The following is a 26423-nucleotide window of genomic DNA, read 5'->3' on the forward strand; positions in this document are numbered from 1 at the left end:
TCACATCATTCTACCCGTTACATTGGCGTGTTGTACTATAGCTTACTTCTCCAACATCAGCGTAGCCCCGTGCCGCATGTGGATGTGAGAACGGGATGCTGCTTGTGGGGATCACGATAGCAAATCTGGTATCTCCTTGTGTGTGTGAGGGCCCTACTGGGCTCTGAGCAGGCAGTTATGAGGAGGCCGTTTGAGTCTGGGCTTGGATGAGCTGAGGCAATCGAGTCAGGGTGCCATTGATTTACTGTTGGAAGCTTCTCGCTTCTAGGGTTTGCTTCGTATCCATTAGGTGGTAGAATGTTCGTATGTAGGTAGGCCGTGCCTCATTGATTCCCCTTGTTTTCTTCTCCCTTGACTGAACAATAATTTCTCGTCTCCTCCCTCGCTCTTTTCTTTTTACTTTCTTCTTCTTCTCGAATGCTGTAGACTTCAATTTTGCTGCATCAACGATCGACCACTCGCAGCTTGACGTCTTTTTCTTCCCTCTTTGGATATTTCGGGCAGTGTGGTGGCGTCTGGGGAAATAATCAATACCTACCTATCACCGACACAAGTGGAAAAGAAATCAAGAGCGGAGTTTGGACGAAACGCAAAGCAAAGAAGAAGCGAGCAACTCGACTGAAACGAAACCAAGGTAGACAGCGAAACAGAACGACTCGAAAACAAACGACAAACAAGATTGAGTTATCATTCTCAAACTTCCGGTCATTCTGGACGTTTGAAGGGATTAATTAATTAATATCGAACCGTATTCGATATAACAGGCGTCTGTCTCGGGCGAACGAAACAACTTCACACTAAGACAGCCTGGAATTGAATTGCTCGAGTATCGGCGGATATCCTCCTTCAAGTCTCAATCTCAATAGAGGAACAGTTCAGTTACTTTCGGTCTGTATAATCTTTTAATCAAGCTTAAGCTCGTGTATATTTTCTGGTGGGAACACTCGCTTCATTGGGTCCCCTCCGCCCGCAGTTCGCACCAACCGAGTATCTCTGCAGTACAGTATTGGTACATACGGTATCCATGCTACGGGGCTTCGTGGACTAACAGCAAATCTCGAATCGAACAAAGGCCTTCCGTGTCCCCGTCCTCGTCAGCATTCGTCACTGCTCTCTCCCACGCCACTGGTTTTTATCTTATTTTTTGTTATTGGGTTAGAAAATAATCCAACCGAAGGAATTACTGGATTACTGAGGGACCAAGGAAATCACCAAAACTTGTAAGTTGATCAATTTCTGCTGTAAAACAAAACTGTCCGAGAGGGTGAAGCATTACCAGCTCGTATCAATTAAGTTTATGTAGCATGCAGACAGTATCTGCTGCTCATCATGACTTGAAAGTCTATCCATCATCCCATTCTCCATCCCTTCCTTCACGCAAGTCACGACCTAGCCCACCCCTCTATTAATTGCTCATCGCCAATCCCTTGTCTTGTCTGCCGTTGGCATTTCTGCCACAACAGAATCAAATACGGGCTTTTTGCATTTCTTCGGGTGGCATTGGTTTTTTCTTCTTCTTCTTCCACTTCTTCACAAAATCGCAACCACAATATATACATCCTTCCTCATCTCATTTCGTCACCCATCCATCCTCTGTCATCTAATTTGATCCTCCCAACCACTGACAGCTCATAATATCCATCTTCACTCCTTCGGACTGAGCCACTCCCGCAAATCGCACATGCCGCTACCTTGTCGAGGCCGGGGCCCCCTTGTCTTATTTTCTCTGTATCTAAGCCTCTCTGCACATACCTACCTCGTCGCTACATAGTGTGTACAGCACGCACTCATTGCTTGTTGCTGAGACTGGCCCCTTGTCAAGCTTGGTCCCCTTGGTACCTACTTTGTTGGCCTATCTTTGTCCACTCGCATTTTCTCTTTCTCCCACACGCCTCCTCTAACTTTCCTTCTTGTCAAGATTGCCTAGCCTCCCCTCCCCGGAGCATCGCATTGCATAGCATAGCTTCTTGAATACCCCCGGTACCCAGAGAGATTGCAGTGGTTGTCTTGCCAAGTACATTCCAGGTAGGCACTACGCTTCTTCATTCTCGGCGGCGCCTTACCCCCCCTGCCACCTCAATCCAAATTGAGACCCAATCATTCACGGGCCATATCATCATTTACACAGCCAGCCAACACGCACTGCACTGTCCTGTTGCTCAGATCAGAAACCGAGAGGGACCCTCTATTTTTCCATCAAACCGAAGCTGATTGATTCAAGGCAACTTTCGCCTGTAGTACGTACGACTGCGAAAGAGAAATCGGAGGCCCGCCGTTCCCGCACCGATACCTACCTTGAGCCAAGTCCGCGCAACTTGATCCGCGCCCGCTGTGAGATTTCTAAGCCTGCTTGATCGAGCTCCAATCCTCTTGTTGCAGCTTCTCAGCTCAACCCACTCTCGCTCCTATAATCTGTCCGACTACGATCCCCAGATAATCTCCCACCCCCCATTTGGTGCATCATCCACCAAGACCATCTCAGCTCTCGTCCCACTCGTCACACTCACTGCTTACCGACCGTCGACTTCTCGTTGCTTCATTACCTATCGCGAATTGACGCACGAAACAACACTACAGAACACCCCTGGCACGCCATCCTGCCGGTTACGCCACGATTTTTGAACCCGTCGCTCGTTGTTTCTACCGCTGGCTGTCACTTCTGCGGCCATCATCTCTCGCCTGCGACGACTTCCTGGCACCATTCCTATTCGATAATCTCCTTCTCCCGAGCCGCTACATGCACACTTGAACTGGACTATCGCCTTGGATCCTCGTATCATTCTCGTCGCTCACATTATCACTCAGAAAACGGCAATCATCGTCACTAGAAGCTTATCCATACCCTGCCATCCACTAGGGAGGTACTCCGGATCTCATTGCGTTGTGTCGTGGTACCCAATATACGCCCCGAGGCTACGGGTCCGTCGTTAGAAACCGCTCCGCTACACCATCACTGGCCTAGGCCACTATTCCACATCTGGACCCGCCAGACACTATGGCGCCTGTATCGCCCCGGCTCAAGATTCTATCAGGTTTGTCGTTTCTTTTCTTGCAATTCTCCCTTCAAATCTAGGGCTAGTTCACGCAGAAACCAGCTGGCCTACCATTCCTTCATTAGTTCAACACTGCCTCTCGTCATCTTCCCTATCTTCCTCGTTTTCAATTCACTCGTTTGACTTCATAATCTCACGGCAACCGTCAGGACGGTTGTTAGTGTAGCGACCCGCCTTTACTGCTCATCATGGCGAACCGCGAGCTAATGTCTGTTTGTTCAGTGGGAGGAAACCCAGTTTCAGCGTTCTTGTCATGGCGACTCCAGGCCACCAATGCGTGTGATGTGACACTCGTTTGGAAGTCTGGCTACGACCATGTGGCACAATATGGAATCTCGTTCAAGTAAGTGAATCAGGGTGTTTCAATCTTTTACCACATGCTAATCGAAGCCCCAAGGTCCCCGACATTTGGTAACGAAAGATTCAAACCTCGACATGGTATGTCTTTCCCTTACTATCGAGCTTCTTTTTTTCATTATGTTGACATGTCAATCGCAGTTGTTCGAAATCCCGAAGATGCCGCCAGCGCACGAGACGGTCCCTTCGACTATGTAGTACTATGCGTCAAGGCGTTGCCTGATGTATACGACCTCGCCTCCGTTATCGACTCGGTCGTAACTCCTCAACACACATGCATCCTCATTAACACAACACACACACTTGGTGTCGAAGCTGCCTTAGAAGAGAGATTTCCTACCAATGTAGTCTTATCACTCGTTTCAGGTGCCGAACTCACACAACTGGGCCAGAGTGAATTCGAACACAAGGGCCCAACCGATATCTGGATCGGTCCAGCCAGTACTCCCAACAACATTCCCAAAACTATACAGGAGGATATGGCACAGGCTTTGGCAATGACACTCAGCTCCGGCCAGGTAGAGTGCAAGGTCTCGCCAAACATTCGCCAACAACAATACGAGAGGGTCATCGGGTATGTCTTTTGCACCATTGAGTAAAACCTAGCTAATTCGCAGCACAGTCCTATAGCATTCCATCCCATCAGTGTTATCTTTGAGACGCCAAATCATGCACTGCTTTTGGAAAAAGTTGGTGTTAAAGACATGGTCTCGGACGTCATTGATGAACTGCTTCGTCTAGCCAACGCCAGCGGGTGCAAATTTGAACACGACTTCAAGCAGAAGACAATGGATGAGATGACCAAGACTTCAGGAGAGAGTATTATGTGGCAAGACTACGTTGCTCGAAGACCGATGGAAGTCGAGACTTACCTAGGCTCGCCCATCAAGTTGGCCAGAGATGCGAACATTACACTCCCCAGAATTGAGACCCTCTATTCAGTTCTCCATAACCTCAACCTTGTCAACCGCAACAGACCCAAGCCTGGCGACCCGAACGCGAACATAATGCCGCCAGCGTCCCCATCGGCGCAGACAGTTCCTCGAATGCCCTCTCAGAACAGCCACCGCCCTATGATGAACGGAATGCCTAACGGTAACGGAATGCCACCTCGTCAGCCCAGACCCCGAAACTCGTCAAATTTCAGTCAAGGTGGTATGCGCCGTGGCCCACCACCTATGAATGGTGGACCACCCAATGGCTATGGCCGAGGCCCTCCTTCTATTAATGGCGGTGGATCGCGTCAGCCTTCAAGGAGAGGCTCGCTGGAAGATACTAACTTGGAGGAGTTCTCTCACCTGGTGCTTTACGACGATATTCCGGAAGGCTCTGAACCATCCGTTACCGGCGATGTCTCAGATATCAACATTAGGGAGCGAGAAATGGCTCTACGGCAGCGAGAAATGGCTCTCCGCGAGCAGGAGATGCGAATGCGTCGTGGGCCACCTCCATCCGGCCCCCCTGGAGGCCCCGGTCCCCGTCGTGGTCCTCATCCTATGCGCAACAGCAAGCAAGTGTTTGACGACGATGATGATGACGATGACGATTACTTTGATCCTACAGCCAACACTGGCGCCCCAATGATTGACCCAGACAATTTTGACATGATGAGTGTAACATCAAGAAAGAACCGAAAGGCGCCAGGACCTACTCCTGGCCAATTCCGCCGTAACCCTGATGACATGCCACCTCCCACCAGGGGTGGTCGGTTCAGACCCAACTTCGGACGCAATCGATCCAGTCAGGTCGGCCACAGCTCTATGACAACTGAGAACATCCTTGAAGATCCCCTCATGAGCTGCTCCTCGGATCGATATGGATCAGTCGATCGCGGAGCTATGAATGCAGGCTCTCGAGCAAATTCGCTGACAGCCTCAAGGCTAGACGACATGCAGTACGGCCCCGGTCCTAGCGGACCTCCCGGGATGAATGGTGCTTTCCCTCGACGTGTGAGCCAATCCCCCGGGCAGCCCTACCCCCCATCGATGCGTGGTGGCAGTCGTCGGGGTTCGCCACCAGGCGGCTATGGTCCTGGCCCCGGTATGAACGGACGGCCATCACCTCCTGATGGTGTTCGCCAACCTGTCCCCCGACACCCGCCCGGGCAAGGAAACTCAGTAGCACCACAACAAGTTGAACAACATATAGGGGTGAGCGCCCTCCATCAAACTAAGCCTAGGAATGTTCGCAGTCTGACGGGTAGTGCGAGCGCCAGCGCGGGCAGTGGTGAATTTGACTCCGAACAGTCTGCAAATAGCAGCCAGGGCAGCTTGCCTCCACGACCCCCGATCGGTGTGCGTTAGGATACACCTTAACGGTGGTGATGTCGGGAGAGCTATTGCGCAGCGTTGGACGAATGAGGCTTTGAGGTTCTGATATTCGCAGTTATGGAGTTCCGGTTATGCTTTTAATGCCGCCAACAGAGGGCCATGCTTGGTTTACTCGTTGTTGGACCTGTTGAGGCCATTTGTACTACATCTATTCATCTGGCTTGAACAACTATACGACACGCCACTCGGCGAAGACGACCCTTTTTCTTTTTGTTTTTATTATACGCCCAGCTCCATTGAAAAAACGCAACGACACGACAAAAGTCACAGTCACTTTGGACTATTCTCAGACTCTACGTCTTTTTAATTATTCCGTTCCCAACACATTCCGTACATACACACTGAACGATCAAACAGAATAGCCTGTCTTTGGTAATACTGCATTGGAATTATGGATCACGTTCTGGTGCTTTTCAGCATATAATCAACCATCCGTTGTTACAGGCTCTGTTGAGATAAGCTTGTACTAATGGATTGGGATCACAACGAAGACTGAAGCCCATCTTTACGAGGACAATTTGGGAAGTAATTGGGCGAAATGAAGGCATTGCAGAAGCCGAGCATGTCTTTGTTTTCTTGGTTGTTGAGGTGCCCTCCCGATTGTTTGCATGGAAATGTCATGAAAAAAAGAAAAGTCGGATGGAGGTAGCAAACAGGGAGGGCTATGAGCCATTGTTCTTGATGGGTTTACACAAGCAAATTAGATTAGGATGGTTGTTTCTTTTTCTGGTTAATCTGTTCATTGCGAGAAGTCATGGGATGCGAGTAGGAAACTTGTCCATGAGCCTCGAGAGTTTCTGTTGGAAACATACATAGATACGAAACAGTAGTAGGCACTGATGAAATGCATTGAAAGAAGTTCTATATCTAGAGCAAGGAACGATCCCGTTTTGAAGTGCCACATGTCTGCTTCGGAATGTTTATCAACGTATCCGGTGGTGTTATGAAGTATATAACCTGAAGAAGCACTGCAGCCGATCAGATTTTGTCGGGAGCCCATCACATTATTCGTTATTGGGGCTCAGCAGATGCCCCTCTTTCAGACATACATACTCGGCCTTGACATTGACATTGGTATTTCCGGTCATTCACAGCAGCTGGCTTTGACAAAGATAGATGCGTATATAAAAAAAGTGTACGTTATAATTATTCCTAATTATTGCAGACAACTACCTGTTATTTCAACAAGTCCTAGTTCGCCAACATGATTGCAGCCAACATAGATATGAATAACGCCATAAGTGCGTAGGCTGCTGTTCTCGAGCCAGCATTGGGATCTTCGCTTCCTTCGGTGATATTCCTCGTACGCAAGCACAACACCGTTGGCTGCAATGCATCACCAGGACTGTAGGAAAACGAAGAACTGCGGCCCCAGTTAATTATTACAGTCCAAACGCCACGAATAGCTTCTTCGTAGGCCTCCTCCTCAGTCTTCGTATACTCACTTGATCCTATGAGCTGTGGACGCTCGGAGAAAAGTGTGTTGCCGTTGAAGCGCCTGCTGAAGTTCCCAACTATATCAAGGTTAATATCATGTTTCGGAAAGAAATGATAAAGAAGAAGAAGACGATGCTCAAAAGTTAGACTTACTGCTGCCACTACCTATGGTAGGTCCCGACCCTCCATACCACTTCTCACATGAAGAAGGGACACTGGCGGTGTTTGTACACCTCCCTCCATCACCGATATAGTTGTTTGCTAAAGCTTTGATGGCTTCAATGCATTCTTCAGAAAGAAAAGAACTGCAGTCTCCGTCGTCGTGTTGAGCATCGCCAGTTGCCCCAGAAGTGAGAAGGTTAGGGGGCCAGAAAGTCGCACAGGCCTGCCACCCGGTAGAGTTGGACTCCGGCAACTTCATCCCATCTGGAGCTTTAATACTGATGTCGGTGCCTGGATATGGAATGCTCTCTGGGTCAGGGTCGTCGGTGATATTAGCCACGCGAATGGTAGCCGACCAGCCGCTGGTAGTTTTGTTGGGTGGGAAACTTTCCGATACATTGTAGGCATCGAAATAGTATGTCCCCGTTGCGTTGGCGTCTTCGAAACGAGCTTGCCATTCGTTGGTGGTCATGTTTCCAAAAGCTCCGCCAACACCGTAACCACCACTAAACGCAAAGGCTGAGGAGGCCAGAGCTGTCAGCGAAAGGGCTACCTTCATGATGGATCGTGGATACAAGTAAAATAGAGACACGATACGCATGAACCAATCACTATGTCTATGGGGTACTCCAGCATTTTGATCGACATCAGTCAGCCTAGGCCTCCAAGAGGGTGTTTAATGCCAAGGCTTGGCATCAAAATATCTCTCGAGCTGATTTGATGTTTTGGAAGGCTGAAGGGCGTGTTGGTCCTGGATTCAGATACTTCGTGTCTGGGCCAAGCTGGGCTGAACAGTTGACTGCTGCAGTCTGCCTAGAGTAGGCAAGCTGTGACGTCTGAACCGAAGAAACAACAGGAATCTCATGACCCAGGTGACATCATTCTACCCAGACATAGAGGATACTGTATTAGGGCTTGTTGTTCTGCAACTGAATTTTCTTCTATTTGTTCCTTCTGGGCCTCTTCAAAACTCCCTTCTTAGGTATTTAATTATGGCCATGACAAGAGTGCAGTGCCACAAATGCCCTCAGTTCCTACAAAGACACAGAGCTCTTGACGAATAGAGACTTATAATCCCATATAGATTTTGAAATGAAAACTAATCAGCGGCTTGTATCTTATGGGAATTCATTTATTACTACAATTGCCAGAACAAGAGGAAATGCGCGCTTACACGATGTGCCTTTTTGCCAAGATGCAGTAGTTTGCTTGACATCATAACTTGGTTAGGTGATGATTCAAAGTCGCTGACTGGTAGCCATCTGCGTTCAACTACATGGTCGGTTAGACCCTAGGCTGACTGCTGGTTCCTTGAAGGTCGTTCCGGGGGGGATTGCTAGATTTGGGAAGCAATCTCTCCTCAAGATCAGCGTATACATTATCAGCACACATGTACTACAAGTGGTGTACGCAATGTTTTACCCACGAAGATAGTCCATAAACCCTGACATGATCCGATTCCCCACAAGAAAGCCATATCATATTGTTTATTTACTGAAGAAGTTGAAATCTTGACTTTCCGATAGTACAGGTAACTAACTACCTACCTATGTGATTTAATGATTGAGCCAATGAGATTGTCAAGTGCACGGGTCGGTCAAGTCATCTCGATTGGCCCCGCCTGTCTGTAAACAAACCGTTATCAATCTTTCAAGTTGTTTGCAACTTTTATTACTTCTAGAATTCCAGCACACACGAGGGACAAAATTCATATAAACTCCGATCGCGTTGACTTGAGACGCCGCGTATCCTTCTGAGCGGTTCACCAATCCTGACAAGCACTCGATCAGAAGCGTGTCAGTCCATTCTGTTACCTTTTCTACCATTCATTAAGAGCGCCTACAAAAGAGCGCAAACTCGATATCAATATGGCTACGCGTAATGTTACCGGATCTCATGTGCGACAGAGCATGGTGGCCAGTGGAGGTGCCGTCAAGGCCAGACAACTAGTGAGTTCTTCAAAGCCTAGTTTTGAACTGTCTTGTTTGTTGTTATATCCTCAGGCAATATACCACATTCGAATTTCACAGTCTCTATTCGTGCTACGAAACCATTGTTCTAATATTCTTGTGCTTTCACTAGGCCCAGCTTAATTCACAACTTGCTCAACTATCATCAAATCTCTCTGACACAGAAAACTTGTTGCGCATGACAAGCGTTCAGGCGGAAGCAATGCGAGGACTGGGGAGCTGGCACGGCGGGCTGTAAGTAATCCCATTAAAGTTCTCTAGACTCCATAAGAATGGTATAGCTTACTAGAGACAGGTTTATGGCAGCAAGCAAGGTGTTAGGAGAAGAGAGCGTGAAGGAAGCTGGACAGCCTGGAAAATAAGCCACCCTGGTATTGGTGGCAGACGGATATTAGTTTTATATTCAATCGTAAATATACGAGGGTAGAGCCTAGGCCTTGTTTTCCGCAATAATCCTGGGTCTTCCCAATAGTATCCCATCTGTGATGGCTTGGGCTACTGAGCCTCTCATCTAGGAGCTTTCAGTATTGAGAGCCTGCAGCAATTACGTTTGCTGGATTTGAACAACAAGACCTTTCTTGTTTCCAGCTTAGGGTCCTGGGGTTTGACCTGGCGTCAGACTCGGCGTCTGATATGGCGTATCATTTGGTGTCGTCTGCATCGTAGATTTGCATCCCCCTGTCTCGTGGCTGCTGTCTTCTGTGCCTTCTTGTCGTTCCAGCTTGCGCAGAACTCTCCGCTTCTGTCTCGGTGCACTCACAGGGTACCTCTTTACATTGCCGCATGTCCCGCACTTGATAGTCAAAACATCAGCCCATGGTTTCCTACCTCCCTTGCTAGCATTCTCCACGGTTGATGTGCAGGTATCACCCTCAATCTGTAAGGTGTCGCAAAACTTGCACATGGTTTGTTTCATAGCCGGGCTTTGTCGGATCTGTGCTTTCTGTGTCACGGCCCGTAAGTCTGTCACAGCTTGACGAGACAGGTTTTGCAAGGCTTTTTGTTCGTTCTTCGTTGTCGCAGAAGCACTGTGCCCCTGGCCTGAGGTTGAGGATTTTGATAGATCATCTTGCCCGGTTAGAGATTGTTGCTGAGCGAGATACGAAGCTGCTTGGTAGAGATAAGATGCTCTTGAGTATATGATGCGGTTTTGAACGCTCTTACTCTCCTTGGTCTTCGCCATAAGAACTGACAATTTAGTATATTTCGTTGCGGACAGGTAGAGAGGTGGTGGTAAATGAATTCAGTAAAACTAATCGCAATTCTCACGTGCCAGTGCATGCGGCAAAACTTAACACTGTATTGAGTTCAATCACGTGATATTTGAAGCACGGACCTCGTGCCAGCAGCGACCTTGCACACTGCTCCTGCCTGTTTCTGGCACCTCCCTTCTCAGCCTCAACAAAGACTCCTCAAGTCATCCTTGGAACGAGACTGGGTTCGATCTATCCTTTTCCCATCTCATCTCAAATCCGCTTCATTCATCGTTTTTCTAATTCAGTGGAACACCCACGCCATACCTTCGACTTTCTACGGCGACACGACTCAAACGTATTCGCGTCAGACTCGTCAACGCAGTTCCGCTGCAGAGAACAACTTTCGCGATAGCTTCCACATCAACAGTCTAACAGCTCGTATATCACAATCAACATGTCTCACGAGGAAGATCTCATCGACTACTCCGACGAGGAGATCGGTGGCAACGAGACCGCCGCGACTGCCTCCAATGGCAAGAAGGGCGAGCTCGCCGCCGGTAACAATGTCGACAAGAAGGGCAGCTACGTCGGTATCCATTCGACCGGTTTCCGCGATTTCCTCCTGAAGGCTGAGTTGCTTCGCGCCATTGCCGACTGCGGATTCGAGCATCCATCGGAGGGTCAGTCCTGATATTCTAATACCCTAAGTCATCATATCCCCTTCCTTCAAGCGTTCGTCCATCTCGCAAGCAAGAACAAATGGCCAAATCTTCTCCGCAATCGTTATCGTCGTCAGAGGTGGTTCAGGAAAGTTCGAGGTGGTCCGAGCATCCGGGCGGAATTAGCCCATGGTTGAGAGACGTAGCTCTCCGCGAAACCACAACTTTGATGTCAGGATTATCGCGCAGAAGCGGATAAGACATCATTCGTTGTTGCGAACGGATTTCCTGGAAAAGACGAGCGAAACGAGAAAAATCTTTCAAGACATCAAGGAGCTCTTGGTTCTCCTCCGCCACGGTTGCTTGCGCGACCATCCGGCCTTCGGGTGTCGACCTTCGGGTTATTATCACGCCCTGCTGTAGCACCACACCGGTGGAAAGTGCGAGAATTCATTATGGCTAAGCTGCGACGATGGACGGACACTTGACATTACACCCGTCGTTCGTTGCTTCTTAGAAACCCACTCTAACATCGATTCGATCGACAGTCCAACAAACCTGTATCCCCCAGGCGCTCCTCGGTGGTGACATTATCTGCCAAGCCAAGTCCGGTCTGGGTAAGACTGCTGTCTTTGTTCTTGCTACCCTTCAGCAAGTCGAGCCCGTGAACGGAGAGGTCTCTGTGGTTGTCATGTGCCACACTCGTGAGCTAGCCTACCAGATCCGCGACGAGTACAACCGTTTCAGCAAGTACATGCCAGACATCAAGACCGGTGTCTTCTATGGTGGTACTCCCATTAAGACCGACATGGAGACGCTCAAGAATAAGGAGACATGCCCTCACATCATTGTCGGTACTCCTGGTCGTCTCAAGGCTCTTGTCCGTGACAAGGCTCTGCGTCTTGGCAGCGTCCGCATCTTCGTTCTCGACGAGTGTGACAAGATGCTCGATCAGCCTGGTGAGCACTACTTCATACGTTTCTGACAGTAACATACTAACCAATCAGACATGCGCACTGATGTGCAGGACGTTTTCCGTGCTACTCCTCAGCAGAAGCAGGTTATGATGTTCTCAGCCACCCTTTCCGAGGAAGTCAAGCCTATCTGCCGAAAGTTCATGCAGAACCCTACTGAACACTACGTCGACGAGGACACCAAACTCACTCTCCACGGTCTTCAGCAGTACTACATCAAGCTAGAAGAGAAGGAAAAGAACCGCAAGCTCAACGAGCTCCTGGATGATCTCCAATTCAACCAGGTCATCATCTTTGTGCGTAGCACCGTCCGCGCTACTGAGCTCGACAAGCTTCTCCGCGAGTGCAACTTCCCTTCGATCGCCGTTCACTCTGGTGTCAGTCAGGAAGAGCGGTAAGTTATCATCAATCCGACATACATCAAACTATTTCTGACTTCACACAGTATCCGTCGTTACAAGGAGTTCAAGGAGTTCAAGAAGAGAATCTGTGTTGCCACTGACGTTTTCGGACGAGGTATCGACATTGAGCGTATCAACCTGGCGATCAACTACGATCTGTCCAACGATGCCAGCTCTTACCTGCACCGTGTAGGTCGTGCTGGTCGATTCGGTACCAAGGGTTTGGCCATCTCGTTTGTCAGCACCGATCAAGACCAGGAGGTGCTCAAGGAGATTGAGAAGCGATTTGAGGTCGCTCTGCCGTAAGTTGACTTGCTTTTTGTTCGCACCGTTTCTCTGACTAACACTTTGCAGTGAGTTCCCCAAGGAGGGTGTTGACGCCAGCACCTACATGGCTTCCTAAAGGCCTGACAACACTATGGTGGGCACCGCCACGACAAGAGTCAACTTCTTTCGCTGCTAAGGGCCGATATTAACAAGCTGGGAAATTGGAATTGAGATATTAAGTCGGCGAAGGGCAAAAGTTGCAACCGTTTTAGTCTTGGTCAAATGTATTGATTGTTTTTCAAATGGACTTGCACTACGCTATGGTAGGCTCCAGCGAGCCAAGTTCGTTCGCCGTTCAACAAGTATGTGATGTATCTGCCAGTTCCCGAGTCTCACCATTCATGGAGTGTCAAGGATACCTGCTTGTGTGTTGCCCTCGACCCACCTCTATTGTTCTGTGACTTGTGACTGGGTAGTATTATTCACGGCGGAATTATGAGTACTTTAATTTGTCGTGATATCTCCTAGTAGGTTATGTCGCACAATAAGACAAGATCGGAAAATTCTTTCTACCGCCTGAGTGCAATTTCTCCCATCAGCCCGAACGACCTTCGATTTTGTCGTGTGCATCATTGGTGGCGTGTTCCTGACATGGAATCAACGTGCTTTGCAAGCGCTTATCCTGCCTAGATGTTTGCAGACAAATGGGTGTCCAGGTTGAGACACTGGATGCAAGCTAGTTAGTTAGTTGTATAGGGATTATGGACTCTAGTGATTATGCGGTCGCTCCGTTCACGTCGAATTCTGCGCTGAGGGATAACATGTTGTGGAACGAAAGATCGCGACAAGCAAGACTAGATGGATTCAAAACATTCAGTCAACTACTTCAACCACGACTGTATCATGCATGGACTGCCCACCTAACTTCCTTGTTTACCTGTTGGTAATGGGGGAAATTATATTAGTTAGAGAAATCTAGTTATTGCCTTCATACTCGGATTCACTCTTTCGCATCTTTCCCTTGTGGTAAGCTTCTCCGCCTGATCAACACTTGTGATTGCCGGACGGGGTAGCTAACCAACACCCCTGCCTTGAAGCCATGCGCCTTGAGAGAATGAATATTCGATATGCTTCTACAAGACCTTCTTTACGGTTTGCCCTACAAAGCCGATCAAGATCCTGTGCCATGACTTGCTCGAGTTTAAGCGATATCGGCTTGTGGCTTCTGACGTCTTTTGGTTTTGACTGAAGCCTTGTTCCATCGCTTCTGGAATGGTGCCTAATCCGACAAGGTTTTGCTTGACATTCACGATCCGGCGCACCACAATGACGATTGCCTACAATATCTAGTAAGCAGGCAGGGTCGGCCTGATTTGATGCCTGCTTCATATGTCCATGTGGAAATAACAGAACAGAGCCAGAGAGACATGCATGCGCAAGGTGTGTATAGCCTTGACAGGGCTAGGCAACCACGTTTTCGACTATGTATGTATGCAGCTGTCTTGAAACCTGACGGTGAAGAGGTCGAGAGCCAGGGTAGGGATGGGGGGATCCATCTTGATGGGACTTTGGAACCCTGAGGGCCATCGCAGATAAGATATCCCAGTTCAAGTGTTCATCCACAGCAGATCGATACCGCCTGAAATCTGGCTTCTGGCAACTTTTAGATACGCAAGCTACTGGAGTTGTTTTGTTAGAAAAGCACTGCATAAACAGTCGTAACCTCGCACCGCATATAATAGGAAACCTTGGTGGAAGCGGTTGGGCTCCGAAGCTGCCGGCCGGGGTCCGGAATGTGGGGGCATATGAAAGAAGGGTTCACCGAAGTTTGAGTAGAGGTAAGGCTTGAATATAATGGATCCAATCCAACTCGTGAGTGACAACGCACTTGGTTCGACGATGAATGACTGGTAGTTCTCGTAAGTTTTACGGAACCCTCGAGGTCCCATGAGGAGTTTCCCCTACGCGGTGCGTCATAGTATCCATCATACGGAACTCTGTACTCAGCCATCTGCTTGTAGCTGAGTTTCCAAGCGGGCGGTGCAACAGGCGATGTATACGACTTCGCCTTAATAGATACGTATTACACAGAGTAATAGAAAATACATAACATCTTAAAAGTATGATTTAACAGTGGAGCAATATCAATAGCAGCCATCCACTTGAGTGTACTGAACATAAGTAATGAAACAGACGCTGCGGCTGTTGTCATCTAGGGTAAGTCCAAGTAGTTGATCGAACTTCGTGACTCAGACACAAAACACGTGCACTTGGTAGTAGATAGTAATTCTCCATATTACATAAATATTTTCATTCCGTACTGTTGTGGTTATGTGAGATCTTGTTGCAGTCGGCCTTGCACACAACCTGACCGAACTTAAGTGTTCATATTTAATACCACTATCTACCACTGACTCATCCAACCTTTGCATGAACCAACCAAAGTACATATTCTCAAGCGGGGTTTCGGCTATGGAGTGTAACACGATCAACGCACAAAGAAGGTCGAGAAAGATGCAGTAATATCGAAGATTTTAACTTTAAAAACAGGACAGTATAATAACGTTCCAAGTAGATAGGACGATAACAACCCGTGATACCATACGAAATCGCATGAACAGGCAAGTTATTGGGGAACACTGTAAGTGAATATACAAGTCCCTACTCTCCCACGTCTGTTAAGGGTACACGGACTCAACGGGGCCATATCTGAACCGAGATGGTCCCTGCTGAGGTAATGATTTGTACAGCTTGGACAATGCGCAATGGAATGAACAGCACAACATTGTAGTGGGACTTGTACGGTGAACCATAACGAAGGGTACATGCAGTTCGACGTAGCGACTTTCGGTCAAGCACAAGGAGATTGGACTCTGTTAAGGGGCTGGAGACTGGTAGCGCCGCCACACAATGGTGGGCGCACGAGCCAGATGAAAGAGTGGTTATCATGTTTACGAAATTGAGATGCGTGATGAAGAAAGCGCTCATGTTTCACCATTAGTCAGATACAGGTTCACATGGCACAGATGACAAAAGTGAAAGAGACCAAATACAGGCAGAGAATAAGTGAGTTCTCGCCCATCATGCACAGTTAAGGAGAAGCCGTGCGTGTATGCGCGGTGGAACCAAAGTCATGATGGCGCCCGCAATGCCATTCTCATGATATGAGCTCAAAGAGAGAGTGCTGGTCGTCGCACAGGTGCAACGAGAATGATCAACGTGGTACATACTATTGTGAAGCGATATTGCACAAAAAGGTGTGTCTTGATTGATCGAGCTTGTTATAAATCATAGGTCTCATAGATGAATCGACAATACGGTTATGATCAAGAGTTCAACCATATACGGAAGCCCGAATGAATTCACTAGACACATGTAACATCATCTCCAATAAGTAAACAATTTCAAGATGAGGGATGTACTCCTCGTTGCTAGAAAACCTCATAGCCCACCAGAACAGACTCCAAACTCTCAACAATATTCTCGGGCCATACTCTTGAGGACACTTGACTATGAAGCAACTCTATGTATAAGATACTATCGTTTATTTGGTTATCAGGCGGGCTGCGTCGGAACAGTTCAATTGCGGTGAGGTCATTGTGGGACGGCCGGGTTCCCCGTGGTCATTAATTAGCAACACTCCAGGGAGAAATGGCGAGATCTCTCAGAAACCTCTGTACTATGTATGAATGAGGACACCAGCAGGGTGCTGGAAGGCTTGTAAGCAAGAACCATACCATGGCGGCATCGGACTTCGACAAGCGCTTCTGATAGGTATCAACTCAAATTCCGAGGCATTTATGAAAAGCTTGTATTGAGACAAGCTCAATGTTTTTTTTTGCCTCGAGTTATGGTGTCTGCCTGTGGGTTAGTTAGTAACCAGAAGCCTGAACTCCCAGTAAAGAAACAGGCTGACGCCTGATCCAAGATCTGATAAACTGGACAACAGTTGCTTTTTTCATCTTGTACGCCACCGATTCTCAAGTCAGTTGCCTCGAGTTTGACTTATCTACCTGCCAGTCTGCCCTGCCTGAAAGAGGTTGAGCGAGTCACTGTGGACAGCTTGCGTCTGAGACGAGACAAGTCCAAATCTCAAAACCATTTCATCATATCCACAAGGCACAAGGGCATTGGATAGTTTAACATTAGCGTCAAGGCGTCGTCTCGCCATTGGACAGATCATCAGTACCACAGAACACATGGCTAGTTATTGGGAAAGGAGAGATAATAGCGAGGTTTCGAAGTGCAGAGACGAGGCAAAGACACCGGCAAATGAGTGATCATGCACAGAACCAACACCAGATGTTACGAGAAACCCCCTCTTTAAGTCATCATGAAGATGTCAGGTCTAAAAACTCACCAAATGAAGGCGGAAAAGGTGGGGGTGGAGAAGTATAGACTACACTACCCAGAACTGAAGAAGAGTCATCGTACATCAGCAGCCAAGTTTTAGAGGACCATGCTCACCCCAAAATGGTCAAGTCTGGAGAATAGTCAGCACCAGTTGAAGTTTTCCTCTGGCAGTCTGAAATTACAGCACAGCGGTTAACGACCTATTTCAAATGAAGGAAGTTATAGTGCTTCCAGGGTTGTTTCAGACCTTGAAGATTTGAGATTTCCGTGATCTGCATTATCGGGCCAGATCATGCACATATACCTTGAACCTAAATACGGCATCAGGTATTATGCGCAAGCCGGGGGCGAATGTGAAGCAAGAAGCTGTTTGCCGAAGCGAGGATGAGGATGAAGAGAACCTAAAACGAGGGCGGCTTCATTTCGAGATCAGACAACTCAGTGAAGCCAGAAAGGGTTGGGAGGGTGACAAGGGTGGTCGGGACGGCAGGGATACGCGAGATGCACGAACCAGGCCAGGCCAGGCTGGGTTGGCGTGCTAGTAAAGGGCTAGTCAGCCAAGTGAAGTGTTCAAAGATGAGGTGAGTCGAAGACATGTACGCTCTGTACAGTTGTTGTTGTTGGTCATCGTCACTCATTTTCCTCGCCAGGAAAACATCAGTTTCATTCATGATGCTGCATGATGTAAGGTAGCCGAGGCATTCTATAATGGAAAAGGCATTCTTGACACATATTCAAATGTAGCAGAGACAACGTCAAGGCTTTCACACAGGTAGGCAGATAATCATCCAGGGTGGCTATTGATGCGTTAATCACGCATAACAATAATTCAACCCTATTCATCTCCTCACCGTATAGCACAGAACGGGACAGCAAAGCAAGTGACTCCTAGGTCGATGCCAGGGAAACATTGAATTCGTGGATGCCTTGAGGCCTTGCAAGATAGAGGCCCGGGAAGTGGAAGGGCACGAAAGGTGGAGGTGGAGGCGTCGTGGGAAAAAGTGGAGGGGGCGGCCAGAAGAAACACGCGCTTTACAGATTGGAGAACCAATGGGGAGATGCCAAAAGGCAGACACGCTTCCAGGTCCATCGAGGAAGGCCGCAACCATGTATAGACTGCGCGATCTAGACACGGTATCGCACGGAGCTACAAAAGAGGGGCAACACGTAGTCCAGTGGAAGGCAACAGCGCGAGATTCAGCGCTTTACTGACTGGCTGGGCCACTTACAAGGGTTCGATCATACAGTGCTGATAACGCGCACGCCAACTGTCGTCAAGTACTGTACCCGCGCCGTGGGCACTCTTTGCAGCGCGCCGTAGGTACCGACGTTAAACTCGTCTTCTCCTCCTGGTCTTGCTCACGCTGTCACTGTCCCAGGCATTCAAAACTATGCCATAGCCCGCCGCTGCCATCTCCCGCCTTTTCCCCCTCCCCCCATCGAACAGACATCGTCGCCATCATGTTCGATTTCGCCCTCTAAATCCGTCCCAAGCGACTCTCCGAAGTCTGCTCTGGATCGTGTACATCTCCACTCTCCACGGCGTCTTGTCTTGAATTCTTGTTGTTTTCATCTTGGTAATATCAAATCTCATCTCAGAACAAACAATCAATCAACAACCCTCGGTCAGGCCGCAGCGGCATTCACTTGCACCTTGCGACTTTTCACTTCAAAAAAGAAAGAAAGAAAAAACAGACTCATTCTCTTTTGCCGCCTGACGGTGCAAAAAAGAGTCACAGTTTTGAACTCTACTAGGAATTCCTCCACCAGAACACACAGCGCAGCACTGCCTGGGTCCAGTCCAGTCCAGTCGAGCCCAGCCAAGCCCAGCCGAGAGCCCAAGCCCGAAAGTACCACCCACCAACCTTGCCTCCCACCCCGGCTTTTGCCCGTCCTTGGCCCTGACCCAGAAAGATCGCCTTCTTCTCAGTGAGGTGACTTTACGGAGAAGTGTCCTGTCCTTCCTACCCTGAGTGACTCTTCGTGTCAGTCAGTATCTCCAGTCAGTCAGTCAGTCAGTCTCCGGACCTCGCTGTATACTCATCCTTCATCACCATTACCCATCTCTTTGCCGTCTGATTCAGTCCTTTTTTTTTTTTGTCTCCTCTGTCTATCTATCTACCTACCTATTACACTTTTACTTTGATCAAATTCTATTTTTGTCACTGCTACTGTACCTACTACTACACTACTGTATATTCTCTCATTGTCAACTGTTCCCCCTGCCAGTCCAGGCTACAGTCCGTTACAGCCCTCTATCAGCTCCTTCGCCACACTCACTCACTCACTGTGCGTGCCTGTGACGAACTGGCTGTTAATCCTTGCCTTGCTTTGCATTGCAATCCCACCAAATCAGGCACAGGCTACCGCCGCGCACACTCTCTCACGCTCTCTCCGAGATCGCCAGTTGGCTCCCGCCTACTACACGCCCCACCGAACTTGCTCGGGCTCGCCACCGTGCAAACCGAAAAGAGTCACATCCCACCACGCCAGGCTGTCACTCACCATCTCGACGCCTCACGCCTCGCCCCTTAGGCCACATTCAACAAGACTCACTTTCTTTCGGCCATCTAATAAATCCTTCCATCACCTCGTTCAGGTCGCTTCATCACTTTTCAGCCACGACTTGCAACCGTTGTACCTTGCATATCAACCAGTAAATCAACTCGACAAGACAACACCGGCTTGATCCCCGTCTTCAATCCTCGATCTCGACTTTCGACTTCCGACCCCCCCGAACTCCATCTATCATTCGCCAACCCGCCCCGATGGTAGCCTTGTTCTAAGACTACCATTTGCTTCCAACCTCACTTTCGAGATTTGAAGCATTGTCGCAATGCCTGTTGAAAAAACAAATCTTATTTCTGTCGTCGTCTCTGCTTCGTCTTCCGGTCTTACCACTTGTGTTCTTAAGTTGCTTCTCGACTTTCTTGTCTAGACGCCCTTTGTAATCACACCTACGGATTTACTTCGAGACAGCACTTATACGCTGTTGCGGAGTATATTTACTCGATCTTGACCTCGCGAACTATTACCGGTAAACCACGATTTGATTGGTTGACTTAGCCGTTGACGGCGACTGGATAATCATACCTGCTTGAATACAGCGTTCGGGCCTGTTACAAACGACCACCCAAAATGACGTGCGACGCGATTATCTCGCCCGCTACTATTCACACCGCACGATATGCTCCCTACAACACATCTCTAGCTTCTTCCGCCTCAAGCTCACTCTCTTCTGTTTGGTCCGACACCACCTCGCAGACTTCCGACGATACCTCTATTTCCGCCCATTCTTCCGACTCAGACTCTTGCGACTCTTACTTTTCGAGAAAGGCTGCCGTCGCCGAAAGCGCACTGAACTTCCGACGCCGCGCTCAGAGGATACAGACGGAGGCGGTTCCTGCCGAGCTGCGCCAACATCCTCGAAGGACTTCGAGTGCTCGTGGTCCTTGCCCGCCCGCTCTGGTCCGACAGTCTGAGCGAAAAGTCAACTTTGTCGATAGTCTAGTTGGTATGTTTTGACAAGATCCTGAATTCTCCTTCGTTCGTTTAACCATTTTCCTTCTAGATTCGTCGACGCAGATCGTCGAAGCCATTTGGCCTCTGTCATCTGTCGCCTGTCGAAATGTTACCTCAGACAACCCAGTCCTGCCGCTGCGCAACTTCATCCAGGAGACCTTGCGCCGCTCACGGACGAGTTACTCCACTCTACAGGTTGCCCTGTATTACTTGATTCTCATCAAGCCTCATGTGCCCAAACACAACTTCACAATGGAGCAGCCTGTTGATCGACACGCTGATCGCGCACTTCAATGTGGCCGTCGCATGTTTCTTGCCGCTCTGATCTTGGCCTCCAAGTACCTTCAGGACAGAAATTACTCTGCCCGTGCCTGGAGCAAGATCTCGGGACTCAGAACTGAAGAGATCAACCAGAACGAAATTGCTTTCCTGCTTGCTGTCAACTGGAAGATGCACATTGCCGATGAAGTCTTTCAGCGATGGACTGACATCGTTCTCAAGTATACACCACCTCCGTCTGGCCCATCATCTCCTGGAGGAGTCTCTCAGACTGTGTCTCAACAGGTCTTGGACTGGAAACGAATTATTTTGGGTCTTAACCCTGAATTGACCAACCTCGCCTTGTTGATTCCCGCTGCTCCCGCTATGCCTAGGTCAAGTGACCTTTGCGCACTGTCTCCTCGCAGCATCCTCAACCTTCCTCAAGAGGCTCAGCCTACAATTGGCTATGAATCAGCCGAGGCTACCCCTACTCCTAAGTCGTACAACGCTCCAATGGTCATGGAGTCTGCGCCTGCAGGATTTACCCCTGGTCGCTTGGCTCCCGCCTTAGGAAAGCTGCCAACTCCCCGACTTACTCCTCAGAGCAATGGACTCTGCACTCCTGCCGCGAGTGCCGCTTCTCACATGCTCAGTAAGAATTCCATGGGTATGGCTATGGCCCAGGCTAGCAACATGGCTACTGTTCAGTATCTCGATCGTCTTCCTACTTCTATGACCTCTTCACCTCAAAACTACTGCCCTGTTCGTCGATCCTCTCTTGCCAACTCAGTGTCAACAGCTTCCTCACCTGAATCCATGATTTCAGATACTTCGCGCTCCTCGCGCTCATCCTCTATTTCTTCTACTTCAACGCTTGCTAGCGCGACCCTCGGCCCTTCCAGGCTGTGTGTTCCGTCGCGATTCCGAGCGCAGAAGTTTTGCAATGAGAGACTGAGCCAGAAGCCGACCGTTTCTTCGGTTCCTGAGGATTGTGATGCACACTGCTACACGTCATATCCCGAGAATTTCACCGGCCCTGTTGGCAAACTCGGAGATTTGTCGCTGGATACTCCATTGGCAAGAAGACAACAAGAGCTTGAAGATATGGCTCGTGATTCTGATGCTGCGCGCGCTCTGCAAGAGCTTCAGAACTACAACGCCTCAGCCCCTAGAAGTGGCACAAAGCGAAGCCGAACTGCCTCTATGGACAACTGTCTCCAGGAGAATGTTCGCGAGATGCTCGGTGGTCGTTACTCTGCTCAGAGACCTACCTGGCCTAATACGTTGGTTCGTACTCGAGGTATTACCTCCGAGTCCAACCTTCAGGTCCCCGTCCGACCTAGCCTGCCAGGCACTGGCAAGCGAGTGTGTTGTTCTGCTGAAGCCGCACAGGGCTACGAATTTTCGTCTGTCCATCCTGCCCTCGGCATTCGGGGACCTGGTATGTGGGAGGGTATCTTGAACTAAGCCCATCATACCTCGTTGGTCGCCTTAATTTTCTTGATCAACTCGGTACCCCGTCGACTACCGACAAACTACATCCTTACCACAATGTGAAGAATTAATGTTGAATCAATAACATTTTCTATGTCAAATATTGAACTGGGTTGCTGGCAAGCAAGGAGTCTTTTGCTAAAAGGCCTTGGATACCACATATCTTGATGACTTGACAAAGTGCCCGGAAACCACTTTGCAGGTGTTAAGATTAGGCCAAAAAGCGTGTTCATTTACGTGCATCTCTTGGATCGATCACCAGGGAGAGGGAGACGGCGGCGAGCGTCTTGTTTTGTCAGAGGAAGTGCAGAGATGACGATTGCAACTTTTGTATGACTAGGATGTCACTGCATTTTTGTTTTGCTTGTACATTGTGCTTTTATATAGCGTTGTTTACTCGTTTCGTCACTGCAGTCTATCGCGAGAGATGAGGGACGATCCAGAGAGTTATGGAGGAGAAACGGATAGTACAAGGGGAGTAATGGGTTTGATTTGCTGCCAAAACCGAGCAGACGACAACCACGAAAGGGCAACAACTTGGCGTCGAGTGTTGCTTCTGCGAGGGAATGGGTTTTGCATCAAATGGAGTCCGACCTGCCCTTTCTACAATCAAGATAACCAAAGCACCACATCATGTCTGAGAGACACAGCCAAAGCTTGAATCCACTCGACCTCGTCAAAGGCAGACCCTGGGAACTTCAATGGCAAACCAACCAGTCGATTTCGGACGCGGACTCGATCAGAGGAGTCCTAAGAGTGAGCTGAATTGAGGAGAGCGATGACGCTATGGCGAAATCTAATAGCTAGCTTGAAACAGTCCTCGCGATAGTGGACTCGTGCCAGTCGTTTCCGATCCCTTATGGAACCAATTTTCGGATAGGAGAAACACACACGAGCATACCAAGACAAGCACCAAATCAAAAACAAAAAAAAGAAGCATTATGCTGCAACACTTTGACTTTCTTCGCTTACGCTGACTATTTTACACGCAACTAAAGCGAATACCGTGACTACGTGATACGCGCCATAATCGAGGTTGGGCAAAGAAGCTCTAAACACAAGACCGAAGCCATCTCCAGATTGCGATGTTTGCCACGCACGATCAAGTATCTTCCATCGACATGGAGTTGTGTGATCTGTTGCATAACTGAACCATACGCACATCAGTCACACGCACCTTCTGCAAAGGCCTTCCTTTTTTGGGACTACCAGGAAAGGTATGAACCCAGGCCGTGAAATCCCGGCATCGCGTGGTTTACTGGGCATGGTGTGCTCACGGTGTGTGAGTCATCCTCTACCCTCCCCGTTCGCTTGGCGCAAACTTGACAGGATACTATCTTGTATCCCTCTTACCTTCTTTGTTCCGAGAAGCCGGAAACTATCTTCATTGGGCAATCAGAGGCAAAGACACAGAGTTGTGTGTGTGGGCTGTAAGAAAGGGCTGAGCTCTGGTTGGTGCCGCCGTACGAACATCGTGAAAATGAGCGATGTTGAGGCATGTTGTTGGCCTAGGTGGAGATGAAAAGGATTTTGCATGGTGAGCGAGAACGGAGGTGAGTTGAAGGACGAGGGTCTTTTCGCTTATGGTGACTGTGCTTACATAGTAGCTTTGCTGCAACCCGTGATGTTGAGGGTCTCACGATACTCTATCCACACCAAACCTAAATATACATGGCGTAGTAGTAAAAGTACCCATACTGCCCGCTGCAGGCAGAAGTCTACAAACAATATAAAGATATACTTCTAATTATCCTTGACACTTTTCCTTGTCTTTCCATAAGATGTGACATGTGACCTTGAGGTAAGTTGCAACCCAGGGGGGGACGTTCATGCAAGTATTGTGATGCGATACATGATGAGCCATAATGATTGCAAGTGAGCTTCAACAAAGACCGATACACTAATCCTTCACCCCAGGGAGTGGGAATCGGTCGAGCCCTTAGAACCCCAGGGTCATACATCTTGTGTTTAGAACGGCAGAGCCGGCGAGCTGCATTGGGTAGACCGACAGGAAGTGCTTAGGTTGTTTGCCTTCCTACCAACGTGTTACTGGAGACCACGCTACTGACGGGAGGGTTACTTGGGTGAGCCAGGGGCCCCGAATCCGTCGTGATACATCCCGATGGTGCTGTAGACCTCCCGAAGGATCTCTTTGGCAATAACGCCATCAGCGCCCCATTTCAGCCGCTGGTCGATACGACGTCGTTCTTCCCGAGCAATATCTCTGGGCAAGCCGCGACAGAGCGAAGTGAGATCGATCAAGTTTGTGATGAGAATATTGGGCTCAGAGGCATCGATGAATGCGTTTCGAATACAGTCCAGCTGTATCTCCCATGATGACTCATTTTCTTCAAGGCCGTATAGTCTCCCGGCTCTTCGGAGCCAGAACAGGAGGCGTAGTCTCTTCTCGTCCCATGGGCCAGTAATGAGGACTGTAGGTATGCGTACCCTTGGGTGAATATCACATCCACCCCATTTCCCGACCTTCTCGAAGGGCTTCCAGGATGAGACCTCCTGATAATCAGCTTCGAAGCATTCTTTGGAGTTGAAGTGTCCGACACCACCTTCGAATGGATGGTCATGGCTATACATAAAGGGGTCACCTTCTGCGTCTATCTGGGGAAGATAATGCCTATAATGACGATCTCTAGCATAAGTGTCTGCCCATATTTGCTGCGCTTGAACTATCAAGTCTACGCTGATCCATGGTAGACTTAGTATAGTTGACTATACCTTGTTAGACGCTCGAGAATACTACACAGTTTAAGAGGGTGTTGGCGTACCTGAAGCTGTCGATCACCGCCTTCGTCGCTCTTGTCTTCCGCAGGACCTGTCGAAATATTACCGAAACATTGATCCCAGGTTCCATGAAATGCCCACATGAGGAATCTAATGAGAGTCACACGTCCAGATAGCTTTGCGCCGATAACTGGCGAGGCGCAAGGTAAATCAACGTTGGCGCTGTAGAGAAATATGCTCTCGATAATCTCTGCCGGAAGAGCTTGTAAAACAGGCTTCCAGCGAGTTGCCCGGGAGGCGAGAACATTGGATAGGGAACGTTTCATCCTTTTGAGAGGACGGGTTTCTGTGGCGACTGGCGTAGTTGTGGAAATGCCTCGAGATGATGGCTTGCTAGCAAATTGATGTTTTCGTTTGCTTCGAATCCGAACAGGCGTGAGGGTCATTGTTTGAAGCTTATGATCAGAACTCGAAGGATGTATCGCTGCTCAAGATCGCGTATAGATAGGAGCGCAGAGGCCTTCAAGTCAAGTCGACGGCGAGCACTGGGTGGACTGGGAAAATTTGAAGCTCATGTGTGCATGTAGAGAGCGTGCCCTTCGAAAATCCACGGTATCATGCCCACAAGAAGAAATTTCCCGTCATCTAGAGACTCATTGATGTGGCCGTCAAGAGGGTGTAAAAAAACGTATTCGAGAAGGTTTAAATGTTTGGTGAAAAGAAAAGCTGGTATAGACGAACTGATCCTATGACATGCTGATTACTAGGTGGGTAGATAAGTCAACGTTCAGGCATTAGTTGACGACGCACAAAGCATATTCAAGAGAGAGAGAAACCCATTTTCATTTGTATTAGGATCTTGCATACTCTCTCATTTATTATTCTAGTTATAAACCCTATGCCTATTTGCGTTCCGTGTTTTATCAGATGGATGTCGCGCTTGGATCAGATACCTATTCCTATTTGCGGGCCTGTTTGTGCAACCCACCCGACATCCGCCACCACTGAACCAAAGCTACTGGGAGGTAGCAGAAAAAATAGCCTCCTAAGTCTTAGAGTATAAAAAAAAGTAGTCTAAGAATTATAGCCTAAAGGGCATAAAGTGACCTACTAATTTCGTCTCTTATGCTTCCAGCGGTCAATTTTTCTGATACCCTGAGGCTAAAGGCTTGGGCCCGATGACTAAGACATTTTTTGTGACATCGACTTTTCCTAGATATCGTCAACGATCGATAAGAGTTTATTTTC

General features: G+C 48.7%; 6 protein-coding genes across 6 annotated transcripts; 3 read left to right on the top strand and 3 right to left on the bottom strand.

The window, feature by feature from the left end:
- Positions 1 to 3241: 3241 nt before the first annotated feature.
- Positions 3242 to 5713, top strand: FSST1_009262 (ketopantoate reductase PanE/ApbA-domain-containing protein; the record flags this gene model as incomplete). The annotated part of the gene is made up of 4 exons (XM_083226221.1): positions 3242 to 3396; positions 3451 to 3491; positions 3552 to 3984; positions 4033 to 5713. The coding sequence occupies 4 exons, from the start codon at positions 3242 to 3244 to the stop codon at positions 5711 to 5713; spliced, it is 2310 nt and encodes a 769-aa protein (XP_083085223.1).
- A 1218-nt stretch (positions 5714 to 6931) lies between these two features.
- On the bottom strand, positions 6932 to 7898 carry FSST1_009263 (uncharacterized protein; the record flags this gene model as incomplete). Its single annotated transcript, XM_083226222.1, has 2 exons — positions 6932 to 7254; positions 7331 to 7898. The coding sequence occupies 2 exons, from the start codon at positions 7896 to 7898 to the stop codon at positions 6932 to 6934; spliced, it is 891 nt and encodes a 296-aa protein (XP_083085224.1).
- A 2000-nt stretch (positions 7899 to 9898) lies between these two features.
- Positions 9899 to 10492, bottom strand: FSST1_009264 (ribonuclease P protein subunit RPR2; the record flags this gene model as incomplete). The annotated part of the gene is made up of 1 exon (XM_083226223.1): positions 9899 to 10492. The coding sequence occupies one exon, from the start codon at positions 10490 to 10492 to the stop codon at positions 9899 to 9901; it is 594 nt and encodes a 197-aa protein (XP_083085225.1).
- A 467-nt stretch (positions 10493 to 10959) lies between these two features.
- FSST1_009265 (ATP-dependent RNA helicase SUB2) lies at positions 10960 to 12942 on the top strand (the record flags this gene model as incomplete). Its single annotated transcript, XM_083226224.1, has 6 exons — positions 10960 to 11185; positions 11414 to 11604; positions 11682 to 12123; positions 12172 to 12532; positions 12584 to 12841; positions 12894 to 12942. The coding sequence occupies 6 exons, from the start codon at positions 10960 to 10962 to the stop codon at positions 12940 to 12942; spliced, it is 1527 nt and encodes a 508-aa protein (XP_083085226.1).
- A 7355-nt stretch (positions 12943 to 20297) lies between these two features.
- FSST1_009266 (cyclin family protein) lies at positions 20298 to 22409 on the top strand (the record flags this gene model as incomplete). Its single annotated transcript, XM_083226225.1, has 2 exons — positions 20298 to 20673; positions 20731 to 22409. 2 exons carry the CDS (start codon positions 20298 to 20300, stop codon positions 22407 to 22409), a joined length of 2055 nt encoding a protein of 684 aa, XP_083085227.1.
- Positions 22410 to 24512: 2103 nt separating this feature from the next.
- Positions 24513 to 25621, bottom strand: FSST1_009267 (uncharacterized protein; the record flags this gene model as incomplete). The annotated part of the gene is made up of 2 exons (XM_083226226.1): positions 24513 to 25163; positions 25220 to 25621. The coding sequence occupies 2 exons, from the start codon at positions 25619 to 25621 to the stop codon at positions 24513 to 24515; spliced, it is 1053 nt and encodes a 350-aa protein (XP_083085228.1).
- Positions 25622 to 26423: the final 802 nt, after the last annotated feature.

Source organism: Fusarium sambucinum, chromosome II, assembly GCF_050947815.1.
Source record: "Fusarium sambucinum isolate potato_lamoka chromosome II, whole genome shotgun sequence".
Taxonomy (NCBI): domain Eukaryota; kingdom Fungi; phylum Ascomycota; class Sordariomycetes; order Hypocreales; family Nectriaceae; genus Fusarium; species Fusarium sambucinum.